This window comes from Nerophis ophidion, linkage group LG06 (genome assembly GCF_033978795.1).
Source record: "Nerophis ophidion isolate RoL-2023_Sa linkage group LG06, RoL_Noph_v1.0, whole genome shotgun sequence".
NCBI classification, from domain to species: Eukaryota; Metazoa; Chordata; class Actinopteri; order Syngnathiformes; family Syngnathidae; genus Nerophis; species Nerophis ophidion.
The window spans coordinates 14,466,379-14,486,511 of record NC_084616.1 but is presented as its reverse complement, the minus strand read 5'-3'; the positions used below and the strand labels follow the sequence as shown (position 1 = coordinate 14,486,511).

At 38.6% G+C, this 20,133-nt stretch overlaps 1 protein-coding gene across 3 annotated transcripts in view; it reads right to left on the bottom strand.

Annotated features, from left to right (window-relative positions):
• snphb (syntaphilin b) overlaps nt 1-15,906 on the bottom strand; it is a 46,586-nt gene extending 30,680 nt beyond the window's left edge. For 2 of the 3 annotated variants that reach the window (XM_061902720.1, XM_061902721.1), the window contains exons 1-2: nt 15,776-15,906; nt 9,469-9,572 (exon numbers count right to left, since the gene is read on the bottom strand). In XM_061902720.1, the coding sequence (XP_061758704.1) occupies nt 9,469-9,518 (50 nt within the window). In that variant the 5' untranslated portion in view covers nt 9,519-9,572; nt 15,776-15,906. Of the gene's footprint in view, nt 1-824; nt 951-9,468; nt 9,573-15,775 lie in introns of all 3 variants that reach the window. The other variant, XM_061902719.1, reaches the window with a different exon arrangement.
• Between the last annotated feature and the right edge of the window lie 4,227 nt (nt 15,907-20,133).

The following is a 20,133-nucleotide window of genomic DNA, read 5'->3' as shown; positions in this document are numbered from 1 at the left end:
ATTGTGGACGTCTTTTCCTCCTTAAGAAAGAGGGAAAGAACCAACAGGATTGTTCCAGGCGCAAAGTTGAAAAGCCAGCATCTGTGATGGTGTGGGGGTGCATTAGTGTCCAAGGCATGGGTAACTTACACATCTGTGAAGGCACCACTACTGCTGAAAGGTACATACAGGTTTTGGAGCCGTCCAGGCAACGTCTTTTTTCACGGACGCCCCTGCTTATTTCAGCAAGACAACGCCAAGCCACGTGTTACAATGTGTGGCGCATTATGAAGCATAAAAACACCACAATGGAGACAAGGTAAAAGCGAAAGCCATTTATCAACAACACCCGGAAACGCCGCCGGCTTCGCTGGGCCCGAGAAAATCTATGATGGTCTGATGCAAAGTGGAAAAGTGTTCTGTGGGTCTGACGAGTCCACAAGTCATTGTATTTTGTTTTTATTTAGGAATTACACAACGTGCCAGATGTGGCGGCTGGGTGGAAGTCTGCCTAGCAACAAGTCAACTTACCGCTGCGTACAGGTGATCACAGTTTAAAAAATAAAAATAAAATTAAAAAAAGCAAGCATTGTAGACATGCTTTTACGCTCTGAAGTGCAGATCTACCTGAGGAAGATCTACAGGGAGCGACTCAAGGTTTCCCTCATCGTCGTTCTTGCAGGAATTTATTTATTTATTAATTTTTTTAGTTTAATCATGATTCAGAATTCGATGGATCCAATGGTGCACGGGCCTGAGGGGGGAAACCCTGATCCCAGGTCAGCGTGGCAGCACGTGTAGTAGCATGCGCTACTGTGAGAGTAAGGGGGGCGGGGGGGGCTCACGCGGGTGGCGCCGGCACCGGAATGGCCACCGGCGGCATGGCGGTCGGCGCCGGCGAGGACGCGCAGGAGGGGGCCGGCGTTTGCTGCGAGCGACGTTTGGCCTGCAGCGCCTTCAGGGGGTTGAATCTGAGGGAGGAGAGAGAGAGGACCAGACCAGAGCTAGACCCTGAGAGACCGCCTTGAAACCTTCAGGCGGTACTGCATCAAAAACCGACATCTGCGTGAAGGATATCACCACATGGTCTCAGGAACACTTCAGAAAACCACTGTCAGTAACTACAGTTGGTCGCTACATCTGTAAGTGCAAGTTAAAACTACTACGCAGGGGGTTGAATCTGAGGGAGGAGAGAGAGAGGACCAGACCAGAGCTGGACCCGAGAGACCCATTGCCACGGCGCCGGCGCTCTTCGTCGTGTCGTTCAAGCCATGATACGTCGGACAAAGTCGCGGCATGGACAGAACGCCGAGTCAGCATGCGCTAATCCTCTGATGAAGCTAATATCAACTCTCGAGTCGTGCAAAATAGATGAGAAAATAAGAATAGTGATGCTAAAGTTAGCAACGCTAGCATAACAACGTGAGTTACATGCTAAAATTACGTTTTAACGTCATGCTAGGTTACAACACTCCAATATTTGTGAGCTACATGCTAACATTACACTTTACCATTAATTTTTGTTAGCAACATTAGCATAACAACGTGAGCTACATGCTAATATTACATTTTAACTTAATGCTAGGTTACAACACTCAAATATTTGTGACCTACAGGCTAACATTACATTCGAACATTACGTTTAGTTAGCAAGACTAGCATAACAATGTGAGCTACATGCTAAAATTTTAACATCATGCTAGGTTACAACATTCAAATATTTGTGAGCTACAGGCTAACATTACATTCGAACATTACACTTAGTTAGCAACACTAGCATAACAATGTGAGCTACATGCTAAAATTTTAACATCATGCTAGGTTTCAACACTCGAATATTTGTGAGCTACATGCTAACATTACATTCGAACATTACGTTTAGTTAGCAACACTAGCATAACAATATGAGCTACATGCTAAAATTTTAATGTCATGCTAGGTTACAACACTCGAATATTTGTGACCTACAGGCTAACATTACATTCGAACATTACGCTTAGTTAGCAGCACTAGCATAACAATGTGAGCTACATGCAAAAATTTTAGCGTCATGCTAGGTTACAACACTCCAATATTTGTAACCTACAGGCTAACATTACATTCGAACATTACGCTTAGTTAGCAACACTAGCATAACAATGTGAGCTACATGCTAAAATTAAATCTTAACATCATGATAGGTCACAACACTCGAATATTTGTGAGCTAGGTGCTAACATTACATTCGAACATTACTTTTAGTTAGCAACATTAGCATAACAACGTGAGCTACATGCTAAAATTACATTTTAACATCATGCTAGGTTACAACACTCAAATATTTCTGACCTACATGCTAACATTACATTTCAAGATTACTCTTAGTTAGCAACACTAGCATAACAATGTGAGCTACATGCAAAAATTACATTTTAAGTTATGCTAGGTTAAAACACTCGAATATTTGTGACCTACAGGCTAAAATTACATTTGAACATAACTCTTAGTTAGCAACACTAGCATAACAATGTGAGCTACATGCTAAAATTTTAACATCATGCTATTTTACAACACTTGAATATTTGTGAGCTACAGGCTAACATTGCATTCGAACATTACTCTTAGTTAGCAACACTAGCATAACAATGTGAGCTACATGCTAAAATTCAATTTTAACATCATGCTAGGTCACAACATTCGAATATTTGTGAGCTACATGCTAACCTTGCATTCGAACTTTACTCTTAGTTAGCAACATTAGCGTAACAACGTGAGCTTCATGCTAAAATGACATTTTAACGTCATGCTAGGTTACAACACTCAAATATTTGTGACCCACATGCTAAAATGACATTTCAAGATTTCTCTTAGTTAGCAACACTAGCATAACAATGTGAGCTACATGCTAAAATGACATTTTAAGTTATGCTAGGTTAAAACACTCGAATATTTGTGACCTACAGGCTAACATTACATTCGAACATTACGCTTAGTTAGCAACACTAGCATAACAATGTGAGCTACATGCTAAAATTTTGACGTCATGCTAGGTTACAACACTCGAATATTTGTGACCTACAGGCTAACATTACATTCGAACATTACGCTAAGTTAGCAACACTAGCATAACAACATGAGCTACATGCTAAAATTTTAACGTCATGCTAGGTTACAACACTCGAATATTTGTGACCTACGGGCTAACATTACATTCGAACATTACGCTTAGTTAGCAACACTAGCATAACAATGTGAGCTACATGCTAAAATGACATTTTAACGTCATGCTAGGTCACAACACTCGAATATTTGTGAGCTACAGGCTAACATATTTTACCGTTAATTTTTGTTAGCAACAAAAGCATAATGTGAGCTACATGCGAAAATGAGATTTTAACGCCATGCTATTTTACAACACTCGAATATTTGTGAGCTACAGGTTAACATTATATTTTACCGTTAATTTTTGTTCGCAACACTAGCATAACAATGTGAGCTACATGCTAACATTACATTCGAACATTACTCTTAGTTAGCAACATTAGCATAACAATGTGAGCTACATGCTAAAATGACATTTTAACGTCATGCTAGGTTACTACACTCGAATATTTGTGAGCTACAGGCTAACATTATATTTTACCGTTTATTTTTGTTAGCAACAAAAGCATAACAATGTGAGCTACATGCTAAAATTACATTTTAACGTCATGCTAGGTTAAAACACTCGAATATTTGTGACCTACAGGCTAACATTACATTTTACCGTTACTATTAGTTAGCAACACTAGCATAACAATGTGAGCTACATGCTAAAATTACATTTCAACATCATGCTAGGTCACAACACTCGAATAATTGTGACCTACGTGCTAACAATTCATTCGAACATTAGTCTTAGTTAGCAACATTAAGATAACAACTTGAGCTACATGCTAATATTAAATTTCAACTTAATGCTAGGTTACAACACTCGAATATTTGTGACCTACAGGCTAACATTACATTCGAACATTACGTTTAGATAGCAACACTAGCATAACAATGTGAGCTACATGCTAAAATTTTAACGTCATGCTAGATTACAACACTCGAATATTTGTGACCTACAGGCTAACATTACATTCGAACATTACTTTTAGTTAGCAACATTAGCATAACAACGTGAGCTACATGCTAAAATTACATTTTAACGTCATGCTAGGTTACAACACTCAAATATTTCTGACCTACATGCTAACATTACATTTCAAGATTACTCTTAGTTAGCAACACTAGCATAACAATGTGAGCTACATGCGAAAATTACATTTTAAGTTATGCTAGGTTAAAACACTCGAATATTTGTGACCTACAGGCTAACATTACATTTGAACATAACTCTTAGTTAGCAACACTAGCATGACAATGTGAGCTACATGCTAAAATTTTAACATCATGCTATTTTATAACACTTGAATATTTGTGAGCTACAGGCTAACATTGCATTCGAACATTACTCTTAGTTAGCAACACTAGCATAACAATGTGAGCTACATGCTAAAATTCAATTTTAACATCATGCTAGGTCACAACATTCGAATATTTGTGAGCTACATGCTAACCTTGCATTCGAACTTTACTCTTAGTTAGCAACATTAGCGTAACAACGTGAGCTTCATGCTAAAATGACATTTTAACGTCATGCTAGGTTACAACACTCAAATATTTGTGACCTACATGCTAAAATGACATTTCAAGATTTCTCTTAGTTAGCAACACTAGCATAACAATGTGAGCTACATGCTAAAATGACATTTTAAGTTATGCTAGGTTAAAACACTCGAATATTTGTGACCTACAGGCTAACATTACATTCGAACATTACGCTTAGTTAGCAACACTAGCATAACAATGTGAGCTACATGCTAAAATTTTGACGTCATGCTAGGTTACAACACTCGAATATTTGTGACCTACAGGCTAACATTACATTCGAACATTACGCTAAGTTAGCAACACTAGCATAACAACATGAGCTACATGCTAAAATTTTAACGTCATGCTAGGTTACAACACTCGAATATTTGTGACCTACGGGCTAACATTACATTCGAACATTACGCTTAGTTGGCAACACTAGCATAACAATGTGAGCTACATGCTAAAATGACATTTTAACGTCATGCTAGGTCACGACACTCGAATATTTGTGAGCTACAGGCTAACATATTTTACCGTTAATTTTTGTTAGCAACAAAAGCATAATGTGAGCTACATGCGAAAATGAGATTTTAACGCCATGCTATTTTACAACACTCGAATATTTGTGAGCTACAGGTTAACATTATATTTTACCGTTAATTTTTGTTCGCAACACTAGCATAACAATGTGAGCTACATGCTAACATTACATTCGAACATTACTCTTAGTTAGCAACATTAGCATAACAATGTGAGCTACATGCTAAAATTACATTTTAACGTCATGCTAGGTTACAACACTCGAATATTTGTGAGCTACAGGCTAACATTATATTTTACCGTTTATTTTTGTTAGCAACAAAATCATAACAATGTGAGCTACATGCTAAAATTACATTTTAACGTCATGCTAGGTTAAAACACTCGAATATTTGTGACCTACAGGCTAACATTACATTTTACCGTTACTATTAGTTAGCAACACTAGCATAACAATGTGAGCTACATGCTAAAATTACATTTCAACATCATGCCAGGTCACAACACTCGAATAATTGTGACCTACGTGCTAACAATTCATTCGAACATTAGTCTTAGTTAGCAACATTAAGATAACAACTTGAGCTACATGCTAATATTAAATTTCAACTTAATGCTAGGTTACAACACTCGAATATTTGTGACCTACAGGCTAACATTACATTCGAACATTACGTTTAGATAGCAACACTAGCATAACAATGTGAGCTACATGCTAAAATTTTAATGTCATGCTAGATTACAACACTCGAATATTTGTGACCTACAGGCTAACATTAGATTCGAACATTACGCTTAGTTAGCAACACTAGTATAACAATTTGAGCTACATGCTAAAATGTTAACGTCATGCTAGGTTACAACACTCGAATATTTGTGAGCTACAGGCTAACATTACATTTAACCGTTAATTTTTGTTAGGAACAAAAGCATAACAATTAGAGCTACATGCGAAAATGACATTTTAACATCATGCTATTTTACAACACTCGAATATTTGTGAGCTAGAGGCTAACATTATATTTTACCGTTAATTTTTGTTCGCAACGCTAGCATAACAATATGAGCTACATGCTAACATTACATTCGAACATTACTCTTAGTTAGCAACATTAGCATAACAATGTGAGCTACATGCTAAAAATACATTTTAACTTAATGCGAGGTTACAACATTCGAATATTTTTGACTCACAGGCTAACATTACATTTTACCATTACTTTTTGTTAGCAACACTAGTATAACAATGTGGGCTACGTGCCAAAATTACATTTTAACGTCAGGCTAGGTTACAACACTCGAATATTTGTGACCTACATGCTAACATTACATTTTAACGTCATGCTAGATTAGCAACACTGGTATATATGTGAGCTACATGCCAACATACAATTTTAACATCCTACGTTAGCAACACTAGCATATATGTGAGCTAAATGCTAACATACAATTTTAACATCATTCCAAGTTAGCAACACTAGCATATATGTGAGCAATATGCTAACATACAATTTTAACATCCTTCTAGGTTAGCAACACTATCATGTAGGTGAGCTACATGCTAACATACAATTTTTACATCCTTTTTAGGTTAGCAACAGTAGCATATATGTGAGCTACATGCTAACATACAATTTTAACATCCTTTTTAGGCTAGCAACATTAGCATATACGTGAGCTACATGCTAACATACAATTTTAACATCCTTCTAGGTTAGCAACACAAGCATACATGTAAGCTACATGCTAACATACAATTTTAACATCATTCCAGGTTAGCAACACTAGCATATATGTGAGCTACATGCTAACATACAATTTTAACATTCTTCTAGGTTAGCAACACTATCATATTTGTGAGCTATGTGCTAACATACAATTTTAATGTCCTTGTTAGGTTAGCAACACTAGCATATATGTGAGCTACATGCTAACATACAATTTTAACATCCTTTTTAGGTTAGCAACACTAGCACGTACGTGAGCTACATGCTAACATACAATTTTAACATCCTTCGTGGTTAGCAACACTAGCATACATGTGAGCTACATGCTAACATACAATTTTAACGTCCTTGTTAGGTTAGCAACACTAGCATATATGTGAGCTACATGCTAACATACCATTTTAACAACCTTTTTAGGTTAGCAACACTAGCATATACGTGAGCTACATGCTAACATACAATTTCAACATCCTTCTAGGTTAGCAACACTAACATATATGTGAGCTACATGCTAACATACAATTTTAACATTCTTTTAGGTTAGCAACACTATCATATATGTGAGCTACATGCTAACATACACTTTTAATGTCCTTGTTAGGTTAGCAACACTAGCATATATGTGAGCTACATGTTTACAATTTTAACATCCTTTTTTAGGTTAGTAACACTAGCATATATGTGAGCAACATGCTAACACACAATTTTAACATCCTTTTTAGGTCAGCAACACTAGCATATACGTGAGCTACATGCTAACATACAATTTTAACATCCTTATAGGTTAGCAACACTAGCATACATGTGAGCTACATGCTAACATACAATTTTAACATTCTTCTAGGTTAGCAACACTATCATATATGTGAACTACATGCTAACATACAATTTTAACATCCTTTTTAGGTTAGTAACAATAACATACGTGAGCTACATGCTAACATACAATTTTAACATCCTTTTTAGGTTAGCAACACTAGCATATACGTGAGCTATATGCTAACATACAATTTTAACATCCTTCCAGGTTAGCAACACTAGCATACATGTGAGCTACATGCTAACATACAATTTTAACATAATTCCTGGTTAGCAACACTAGCATATATGTGAGCTACATGCTAACATACAATTTTAACATCCTTCTAGGTCAGCAACACTAACATTCATGTAAGCTACATGTTAACATACAATTTTAACATCTTTCCAGGTTATCAACAGTAGCATATATGTTAGCTACATGCTAACATACAATTTTAACATCCTTCTAGGTTAGCAACACTATCATATATTTGAGCCACATGCTAACATACAATTTTAACATCATTCCTGGTTAGCAACACTAGCATATATGTGAGCTACATGCTAACATACAATTTTAACATCCTGCTAGGTCAGCAACACTAGCATCCATGTAAGCTGCATGCTAACATACAATTTTAACATCATCCCAGGTTAACAACACTAGCATATATGTGAGCAATATGCTAACATACAATTTTAACATCCTTCTAGGTTACCAACACTATCATATATGTGAGCTACATGCTAACATACAATTTTAACATCCTTTTTAGGTTAGTAACAATAACATACGTGAGCTACATGCTAACATACAATTTTAACATCCTTTTTAGGTTAGTAACACTAGCATATACGTGAGCTACATGCTAACATACAATTTTAACATCCTTTTAGGTGAGCAACCCTAGCATATATGCGAGCTACATGTTAACATACAATTTTAATGTCCTTGTTAGGTTAGCAACACTAGCATATATGTGAGCTACATGCTAACATACAAATTTAACATCCTTATAGGTTAGTAACACTAGCATACATGTGAGCTACATGCTAACATACCATTTTAACATTCTTCTAGGTTAGCAACACTATCATATATGTGAACTACATGCTGACATACAATTTTAACATCCTTTTTAGGTTAGTAACAATAACATACGTGAGCTACATGCTAACATACAATTTTAACATCCTTTTTAGGTTAGCAACACTAGCATATACGTGAGCTATATGCTAACATACAAGTTTAACATCCTTTTTAGGTTAGCAACCCTAGCATATATGCGAGCTACATGCTAACATACAATTTTATTGTCCTTGTTAGGTTAGCAACACGAGCATATATGTGAGCTACATGCTAACATACAATTTTAACATCCTTTTTAGGTTAGCAACACTAGCATATACGTAGGCTACACGCTAACATACAATTTTAACATCCTTCTAGGTCAGTGGCCCCCAACCTTTTTGTATCCGCGGACCGGCCAACGCTTAATAATTTGTCCCGTGTGTGGGGGGAAAAAATCACAAGACTACTTCATCTCTACAGAACTGTTTCATGAGGGGTTCCCTCAATCATCAGTTTAGAAATGGATAAAAACCTAATCCTGGTCAAGTTTCATTCAATTAGCCTATAAACTTGTAAAGGCCGTGTAGCGAAGCCTTTTGTTTTCCTACAAAGTTGCCCTCCATGAAGGGGTGGTTGTGTACACATCAGGTCAGAGGTATGAGAAGAAGGATTGGTGCTGTGGCTTACCGGCGCGAGCCTGATCCAGTCCTCCGAGTGGCTGGGGCGGGGGCGGACATGGCGCCTCGGCGGCAGCCCGTCGGTGTTCTGCCGTCTGGTGTCCAGCTGAGAGCCTGCGTGGAAATAACGTGACTTAGCATAGGGTGTGACATTTGCTGACTGCAATCCGCTAATCGGCTCGGTCGGCACTTTTTTTTTTTTGCTGTCCTCAACCCCCGAGCCGCCAACCACTTGACGTTGGCGCTGACACCCCACCTGGGAGATGTCAGGGCTGGTTCACCAGCTGACTGCAGCATTCTGTGATGACGAGTCATGATGTGGACGGACTGCACTGTCGGCTTCTGCTCGCCTGCTACCTGGCACGCTAAGTTAGGGAACACTTTTGCGTGGTGAAGTACCAAACCCCCAAAACCAGTGAAGTCCTGCCCCACCTCAAGGACATCACCACCGCCCTCCTCCTGGACCCAATGCAGTTCGCCTACAGAGCCAACAGGTCTCTGGATGATGCAGTGAACCCGTCCCTCCACTTCATCCTGGAGCATCTGGACGCCCCAGGATCCCTACGCCCGGATCTTGTTTGTGGACTTCAGGTCTGCCTTAAACACCATCTTCCCTGGACTGCTACGAGACAAGCTCTGCGAGCTCAGTGTGCCCAACTCCCTCTGCAGTTGGATAAAATAATTCCTGAAAGACCGAAGACAGCACGTGCGGCTGGGGAAGATGGTCTCGGACAGTCAAACCACGAACACTGGTACTCCTCAGGGCTGTGTACTTTCCCCCTTGCTCTTCTCCCGGTACATAAACTGCTGCACCTCCAGTGACCAGTCCGTGAAGCTGTTCAAGTTTGCGGATGACACTACCCTCATCGGGCTCATCTCGGATGGCGACGAGTCCGCCTACGGGAGAAAGGTGGACCGGTTGGCGTCCTGGTGCAGCATCAACAACCTGGAGATGAACGCCCAGAAAACAGTGGAGATGATCATGGACTTCAGAAAAGTCACAGCCCCACCATACCCCCTCACCCTGATTGGCACGCTAAGTTAGTGAACGTTTTGCATGGTGAAGTACTGTGACACGCATTTTACAAAACCCCCAAAACCAGTGAAGTCCTGCAGTTCGCCTACAGAGCCAACAGGTCTGTGGATGATGCAGTCCTGGAGCATCTGGACTCCCCAGGATCCCTACGCCCGGATGTTGTTTGTGGACTTCAGCTCTGCCTTCAACACCCTCCTCCCTGGACTGCTACGAGACAAGCTCTGCCAGCTCAGCGTGCCCAACTCCCTCTGCAGTTGGATCAATGAATTCCTGACAGACCGAAGACAGCACGTGCGGCTGGGGAAGATAGTCTCGGATAGTCGAACCACGAACACTGGTACTTTCCCCCTGGCTCTTCTACCGGTACGCAAACTGCTGCACCTCCAGTCACCAGTCCATAAAGCTGCTCAAGTTTGCGAGCGACACTACTCTCATCGGGAGTGAGGTGGACCGGCTGGCGTCCTGGTGCAGCCTCAACAACCTGGAGCTGAACGCACAGAAAACAGTGGAGATGATCATGGACTTCAGGAAAGTCACAGCCCCACCACCCCCCCTCACCCTGGTTGACTCTCCCACCCAACGTCTCCATCAAATTCATGACTCGAGTCCACACCTCTGCGTATGAACTCCTCCATTCTGCCCATAAAATCGGATAAATAACCATTCAAAAAGCACCGACAATGCACTATTTACATTTTGCGACTTGTATATTAATTAAGTATTAATGATGTTGTTATTACGAGCGCTAACGCAGGCGGACTAATTATAGCGGCGCTGTGATCACTACCATACTGTATGTCCCGATGTTTACATCGAGTGGTCTGCTGCTTCCTCGTTTCCTTGCTCACTGTCTTTTGATTCCAGATCATAAATCATGCCTCTCACCTGGACAGAATAACCCCGAGTAGGTAATCCTACAAGTTGGTACACTTTCACGGCCATTTCGGACCCGAAAATGGCCGGAATAACATGAAAAGACGCTTTTCTTTGCGGAGATCATTCTTTATCTAAATGGCATAGTGGGTAGAGCGGCCGGCCAGAAACCTGAGGGTTGCAGGTTCGCTTCCCACCTATTGACATCCAAAAAATCGCTGCTGTTGTGTCCTTGGGCAGGACATTTCAACCTTATCCCCCGGTGCCGCTCACACTGGTGAATGAATGATGAATGAATGATAGGTGGTGGTTGGAGGGGCCGTAGGCGCAAACTGGCAGCCACGCTTCCGTCAGTCTACCCCAGGGCAGCTGTGGCTACTGATGTAGCTTACCACCACCAGGTGTGAATGAATGTTGAGTCCCACTTCTCTGTGAGCGCTTTGAATGTTTAGAAAAGCGTGATATAAATCTAAGTTATTGAGTTATTGAATATATGAACATCTTAGCAGTCGGCATCACATTGACAGCAGACATTGTACAGTAAGTGATGCTTTATTATGTTTGCTGGCTCGCATGAAGTGTGCAGTGAGTAATAATCATTGATGCAGAAACAAAGTAAAACTTGTGATGTGTTTTTGAATTTATTGCACCGCATTGTGGATTTTGTAGAAGTTATTTTTGAGCTTGTAAAAGGTTCTGTCATGAAGGTCAGCGCTTTGTCTTGAAGCTCCCGCCCACGCCAGACACCATGGCGTACGTGCACAGAGCTCCATAACCCTCACCCCGCCGACCGGCATTAACAGAGTTTTCCTCCTTTTCCTTGCTCCCTGTAAATTTATTCTGGATTGTAAATCATGCGTCTCACCTGGACAGAAGAACCCTGAGTTGGTAATCCTACATGTTGGTAAACTTTGACGGCAATTACGGAGTAATAATTATTGATGCAGGAAAAAAAAAGCAAACTTAATGTGTTTTCGAAATTATTGTGCCGCATTGTGGATTTTGTAAAAGGTTCTGTCGGCCATATTAACACTTTTAAAAAAGTAGGCGGGGCTATCGTGGCGGCAGATGAAAACACCACTTTTGTCTTGAAGCCCACGCCAGACACCATGGCGTACGAGCACAGAGCTCCATGACCCTAACCCCGCTAACCAGCAATAACAAAGTTTTCCTCCTTTCTTTACTCGCTTTAAGTTGATTCTAGATCGTAAATCATGTGTGTCACCGGGACAGAAGAACCCTGAGTAGGTAATCCTACAAGTTGGTACCCTTTGTTGGCCATTTCGGACCCGAAAATGTCCAGAATAACACAAAAAGACGCTTTTCTTTGTCATCTAAATGGGAAATATGAACATCCTAGCAGTCGGCATCCTGATTATAGCAGACATTGTACAGTAAGTGATGTTTTATTATGTTTTGTTGGCTCTAATGAAGTCTGCAGTGAGTAATAATTATTGATGCAGGAAAAAAAAAAAAAGCTAACTTAATGTGTTTTCGAAATTATTGTGCCGCATTGTGGATTTTGTAAAAGGTTCTGTCGGCCATATTCACACTTTTAAAAAAGTAGGCAGGGCAATCGTGGCGGCAGATGAAAACACCACTTTTGTCTTGAAGCCCCCGCCCACGCCAGACACCATGGCGTACGTGCACAGAGCTCCATGACCCTAACCTCGCCGACCAGCATTAACAAAGTTTTCCTCCTTTCCTTGCTCGCTTTAAGTTGATTCTAGATCGTAAATCATGCGTCTCACCTGGACAGAAGAACCCTGAGTAGGTAATCCAACAAGTTGGTACACTTTGACAGCCATTTCGGACCCGAAAATGGACAGAATAACACGAAAGGAAGCTTTTTTTGCAAGGATCATTCTTCATCAAAATGGGAATATATGAACAATCTAGCTGTCGGAAACCCAATGACAGCCGACATTGTACAGTAGGTGATGATTTATTATGTTTGTTGGCTCGCATGAAGTCGTGCAGTGAGTAATAATCATTGATGCAGGGAAAAAAGCAAAACTTATTTATTGCGCCGCATTTTGTAAAAGGTTCTGTCATGAAGGTCATGTTTTTTAAACGATGAAAAAGGTTAAAACTGTATTGTAAAAGCCTGTGTGTGATGTAAACAAGGACTGCACAATGAGTCTGTTTTTGGCTTCTACGATCATTTGAGCGTGATCGTCGGTTATATTAACTCTTTTTAAAAAAAAGTAGGCGGGGCTATCGTGGCAGTTGAAAACACCACTTTTGTTTTGAAGCCGCCGCCCACGCCAGACACCATGGCGTACGTGCACAGAGCTCCATGACCCTAACCCTGCTGACCGGCATTAGCAAAGTTTTCCTCGTTTCCTTGCTCTCTATAAGTTTATTTTAAATAATAAATCATGCATCTCACCTGGACAGAAGAACCCAGAGTAGGTAATCCTACAAGTTGGTACACTATGGCGGCCATTTCAGACCCGAAAATGGCCAGAAGTACACAAAAAAGACGCTCTTCTTGGTCATCTAAATGGGAATAAATGAACATCGTAGCAGTCGGCTTCCTAGTTACAGCAGAAATTGTACAGTATGTGATGTTTTATTATGTTTTGTTGGCTCTCATGAAGTCTGCAGTGAGTAATAATTATTGATGCAGGAAAAAAACAAAGCAAACTTAATGTGTTTTTGAAATTATTGTGCCGCATTGTGGATTTTGTAAAAGGTTCTGTCGGCCATATTAACACTTTTAAAAAAAGTAGGCAGGGCAATCGTGGCGGCAGATGAAAACACCACTTTTGTCTTGAAGCCCCCGCCCACGCCAGACACCATGGCGTACGTGCACAGAGCTCCATGACCCTAACCTCGCCGACCAGCATTAACAAAGTTTTCCTCCTTTCCTTGCTCGCTTTAAGTTGATTCTAGATCATAAATCATGCGTCTCACCTGGACAGAAGAAGCCTGAGTAGGTAATCCAACAAGTTGGTACACTTTCACGGCCTTTTTGGACCCGAAAATGGCCAGAATAACACAAAAAGACACTTTTTTTTGCGAGGATTATTCTTCACCAAATGGGAACACTGTATATGAATATCCTCGCAGTCGGCATCCTAATGACAGCAGACATTGTACAGTAAGTGATGTTTTACCATGTTTGTTGGCTCTTATGAAGTGTGCAGTGAGTAATAATCATTGATGCAGGGAAAAAAACAACCTTGTGATGGGTTTTTGAATTTATTGCGCCACATTGTGGATTTTGTAGGAGTTATTTTTGAGCTTCTAAAAATTTCTGTCATGAAGGTCAGCGCTTTGTCTTGAAGCTCCCGCCTACGCCAGACACCATGGCGTACGTGCACAGAGCTCCATGACCCTAACCCCGCCGACCGGCATTAACAAAGTTTTCCTCCTTTCCTTGCTCGCTTTAAGTTGATTCTAGATCATAAATCATGCATCTCACCTGGACAGAAGGACCCTGAGTAGGTAATCCTACAAGTTGGTATACTTTGACGGCCATTTCGGACCCAAAAATGGCCAGAATAAAACAAAAAGACGCTTTTCTTTGTCATCTAAATGGGAAATATGAACATCCTAGCAGTCTGCATCCTACTTACAGCAGATATTGTACAGTAAGTGAGGGTTTATTATGTTTTGTTGGCTCTCATGAAGTCCGCGATGAGTTTGCAGAGAAAAAAGAAAAGGTTGTGATGTGTTTTTTTTTTAAATAACGTGCCACCCATGCTTAAAATGATCACGATAAGACGTATTAGTGAAGGTCTGGATAAAGATGCATGTGCAGGAAGAGGTAATTGAGACAAATTGTCATGGGAGCAACAGTCCACTCCCTCCTGTTGACAAACAACACATCAGATGACTTCACTTTCATTCGTTCAGCCTCTCCTACGTGACATTTCTCCCTATGAGAATATATTTTGGCAAGTAATATTTCACATTCTTCACGTTATCAAGTCGATTTGAGCACTTTTCAGGCCAAAGTCACTCCCTTGCTTGTTAACACAATGACACTATGCGTACTACGGCTCTATGATTGACAGACTTGCAGACATAGTACTTGTGGTCACATGCTTGTATTTCCTGCTGAGAGGCAGAAATGCTGCAAGGTCAAAGTGCTGCAGAGACTCCGTCACGACTTTTGCTGTTGCGGCGACAGCAGTCAGGTTTGCGTACGGAGGAGGTGAGGCGGACGACACGAGCGGCGCGTTCTGCCCTCCTTGCGTGCACCAGAGCACGGCGCCATCCTTTCAGGTTAAGACACGCAGCCTCACGCCGTTCCAAAATAAAACCGCATTTTGTCCTTGATGCAAACATTGCCTCCTAACCACTGCATCCTAGCCTTGCATCCTAGCACTGTGTCCTCGCCCTGCATCTTACCATCGCGTCCTAGTCATGCGTCTTAGTACTGCGTCCGGGGTCTTACCTGCAGCCCCCTCTCTGATGTCGCCCCTAGTCCTCCATCGGCTTCACAAGCTCCATTTTTTTTTTCTTACACCGCCCGGCCGACAATAGCGCAGGATGCGGAGGAGAGAGGATGTTAGCTCAAAGCAACAGCAGGAGGAGGAGGAGGAGGAGGAAAGGGAGGGCGGGTGATGAGGATGAGGGGGAGGAGCTTAGAGGGAGGATGGATGCAAACAATATAAAATGTTGTCATATGTCACTTTATTTAAAGAGCCATTGACACGCCATTGGTGCACAGTTTAACATTTATTTTATATATATATATAAATATATATATATATATATATATATATATATCATTTTTTACATAGGTTTTTATACATATGTTTTAATGTGTATATGTGTGTACTGTGTATATGTGTTTATAAGTGGGTATATATACATATATATACAGTGTATATATATATATATGTAGATATATATATATACTGTATATATATATGTGTGTGTGTGTCTGGGTGTGTGCATATAAATGTGTATATATGTGTGTGTACTGTGAAGTGAATATATGTGTGTACTGTATATATATATATATATATATATATATATATCTATATATATGTATATATAGATATATATATATATATATCTATATATACGTATATATATGTATGTGTGTGTGCATACACGTGTATATATATGTGTGTATACATGTTTATATGTGTGTGCTGTGTGTATATTTGTATAAATATGTCTATGTGTATGTATACGTATATTATATGCTTACTGTGTATATATGTGTGTATATATATATTGTATGTATATATATATTGTATGTATATATATGTATATATAAATAAAATATACATACATATATGTATTTATATATATATATATATATACACATATATTTGTATGTATATATACACATACATATATAGATATGTATATATGTAAATATGTAAATGCGTATACATATGTATGTATATATGTGTGTACTGTGTATATATGTGTGTATGTATATACACGTGTGTGCTGTATAAATGTGTGTATATATGTTATGTGTGTACTGTGCATATATACTGTAAAATGTGTATGTGTATATATATGTGAATAAAAATTCAAATAAAATCCATGGAATTAATATATATATATATATATATATATATTAAATGTTTTTTATTTGAATATTTATTTGTACTTATTTAAGTCAACATGTATCTTGTAATCCATTGAATTTCATATAGGCAGGCATCACATTCAATTTATCTGTGTCTCCACACACAATTAAAAAAAAAAACAACTAAAAATAACAATTGTAATAATGATCATAATGACGATAAAGATAGCCAGTATAAGAATCTACTCCGTATTAAAAATAATGACAAAAAGTATAAAAAATCAAAATCTTTTGTAAATTATGTGAAATTATTCCTAAAATATTTCAGATACTGACAATAACGATAACGAGAATACAAAAGAACTGGTCGCAGCCTCATAATCTCTCCAAAACACAACATCCGGTATGAACGTCGGAGCAAGGAACAGTAGCTGTAAACGTGCGAGTGCTGCCATCTAGTGGACATTTTAGTTAGTGACCCACCCGACACCGCACGAAGAATAATACAAACCTATAACTAATCGTTTGTAATGTTTAGAGTCAACCACAAGATGTCGCTAAATTATTATTTTTCTTAAAAAGCCTGAATGCAAAAACTGTAAAGCCTATTAATATTATTAATAATAATAATTATATTAATAACAAAAATACATATACCATATTTTTATTTGTCTATTTTTTTCTAAGATAGACAACAGGTTAGGACAAACTAAACGTCAGAGTACAAATCTGACTCACAAAGAGTAAAATAAACGATCTTTGGAACAAAAACAGCAGTTTACTCCTGTGACATAGAGGATCTTTGATTACTGTCTTGTATTTGCAGTGGTTCATTAAAAAAAAAGAGTGCCGCTGTCATATAGAACATGGGTTCTTAACATGTTTTAAACTGTCATATAGAGGATCTTTGATTATTTTTTTTTTTTTTTTTTTTCTCAGTAGATCATTGAAAACAACATGATCCTCTTGTCACATAGAGGATATTTAACTATTGTAGTGTTTTCAGATAATGAAAACAGTAGAACACTATAGAGGATCTTTGACTACTCTAAAGCTTGTTTGCAGTAAATAATTGAAAACAGCAGAACACTCCGGTCATATATAGGATATTTGACTACTGTAGTGTTTTTTTTCAGTATATAATTGAAAACTACAGATCAATTTTGTCATATAGAGGATCTTTGACTACTGTAGTGTTTTTCAGTAGATCATGGAAAACAGCAGAACACTCCTGTTATATAGAGGATCTTTGACTACTGTAGTGTTTTTTTCAGTATATCATTGAAAACAACAGAACACTCTTGTCATATATAGGATCTTTGACTACTGTTGTGTTTTTCAGTAGATCATGGAAAACAGCAGAACACTCCTGTTATATAGAGGATCTTTGACTACTGTAGTGTTTTTTTCAGTATATCATTGAAAACAACAGAACACTCTTGTCATATATAGGATCTTTGACTACTGTTGTGTTTTTCAGTAGATCATGGAAAACAGCAGGACACTCCTGTCATATAGAGGATCTTTGACTACTGTTGTGTTTTTTTCAGTAGATAATTGGAAACCACAGATCATTCTTGTTATATAGAGGATCTTTGACTATTTTATTGTTTTTACGGTAGACCATTGAAAACAGCAGAACACTCCTGTCATATAAAGGATCTTTGACTACTGCAGTGTTTTTTCAGTAGATCATTGAAAACAGCAGAATACTCCTGTCGTATAGAGGATCTTTGACTATTGTGGGTTTCTTCAGTAGATCATTGAAAACAGCAGAACACTCCTGTCATTTAGAGGATCTTTGACTACTGCAGTGTTTTTTCAGTAGATCATTGAAAACAGCAGAATATTCCTGTCGTATAGAGGATCTTTGACTATTATGGATTTTTTTTCAGTAGATAATTGAAAACAATAATTCTCCTGTCACATAGAGGTTCTTTAACTATTGTAGTGTTTTTGTTTTTTTTCCAGATAATTGAAAACAGTAGAACACTCCTGTTATATATAGGATCTTTGACTACTCTAATGCTTTTTTGCAGTAGATCATTGAAAACAGCAGAACTTTCCTGTCATATAGAGGATCTTTGACTACTGTAGTATTTTTTCAGTAGATCATTGAAAGCAGCAGAACACTCCTGTCATACAGAAGATCTTTGACTATCGTATTTTTTTTTCAATAGAACTTTCAAGATAGCAAAACACACCTGTCATAAAGAGGATCTTTGACTACTGAGGTGTTTTGGCAGTAAATCATTGAAAACAGCAGAACACTCCTGTCACATAGAGGATCTTTGACTATTTTATTGTTTTTTCAGAAGATCATTGAAAACAACAGAACACTCCTGGCATATACAGGATCTTTGACTACTGTAGTGTTTTTTCAGTAGATAATTGAAAACAGCAGAACACTCCTGTCATATAGAAGATCTTTGACTATTGTATTGTTTTTTTTCAGTAGAACTTTGATAATAGCAAAACACTCCTGTCATAAAGAGGATCTTTGACTTCTGTAGTGTTGAAAACAACAGAATACTCCTGTCTTATAGAAGGTCTTTGACTGTTTTATTGTTTTTTTCAGTAGATCATTGAAAACAACATAACCTTCCTGTCATATAGAGGATCTTTGACTATTGTTGGTTTCTTCAGTAGATTATTGAAAACAGCAGACAACTCAGATATTTGAAAACAGTAGAACACTCCTGTCATAAAGAGGATCTTTGATTACTCTATTGCTTGTTTGCAGTAGATCATTGAAAATCGCAGGACACTCCTGTCATGTAGAGGATCTTTGACTACTGTAGTGTTTTACTAGTTGATCGTTGGAAACAGCCGAACACTCCTGTCATATAGAGGATCTTTTCAATATGTTATTGTTTTTTCAGTAAATCATTGAAAATGGTAGAGTACTTCTGTCATATAGAGAATCTTTGACTATTTTATTGTTTTTTTCTGTAGATCATTGAAAACAGCGGAATACTCTTGTCATATAGAGGATCTTTGGCTATTTTTGTTTTTTTCAGTAGATAAATAAAAACAGCAGAACACTTTGGTCAAATAGAGGATCTTTGACTACTGTAGTTTTTGCAGTGGATCTTTGAAAAAAGCAGAACATTCCTGTCATATAGAGGATCTTTGACTATTTTATTCTTTGTTCAGTAGGTCATTGAAAACAGCAGAACACTCCTGTCATATAGAGGATCTTTGACTACTGTAGGTTTTGCAGTAGATCTTCAAAAAAAGCAGAACAATCCTGTCATATT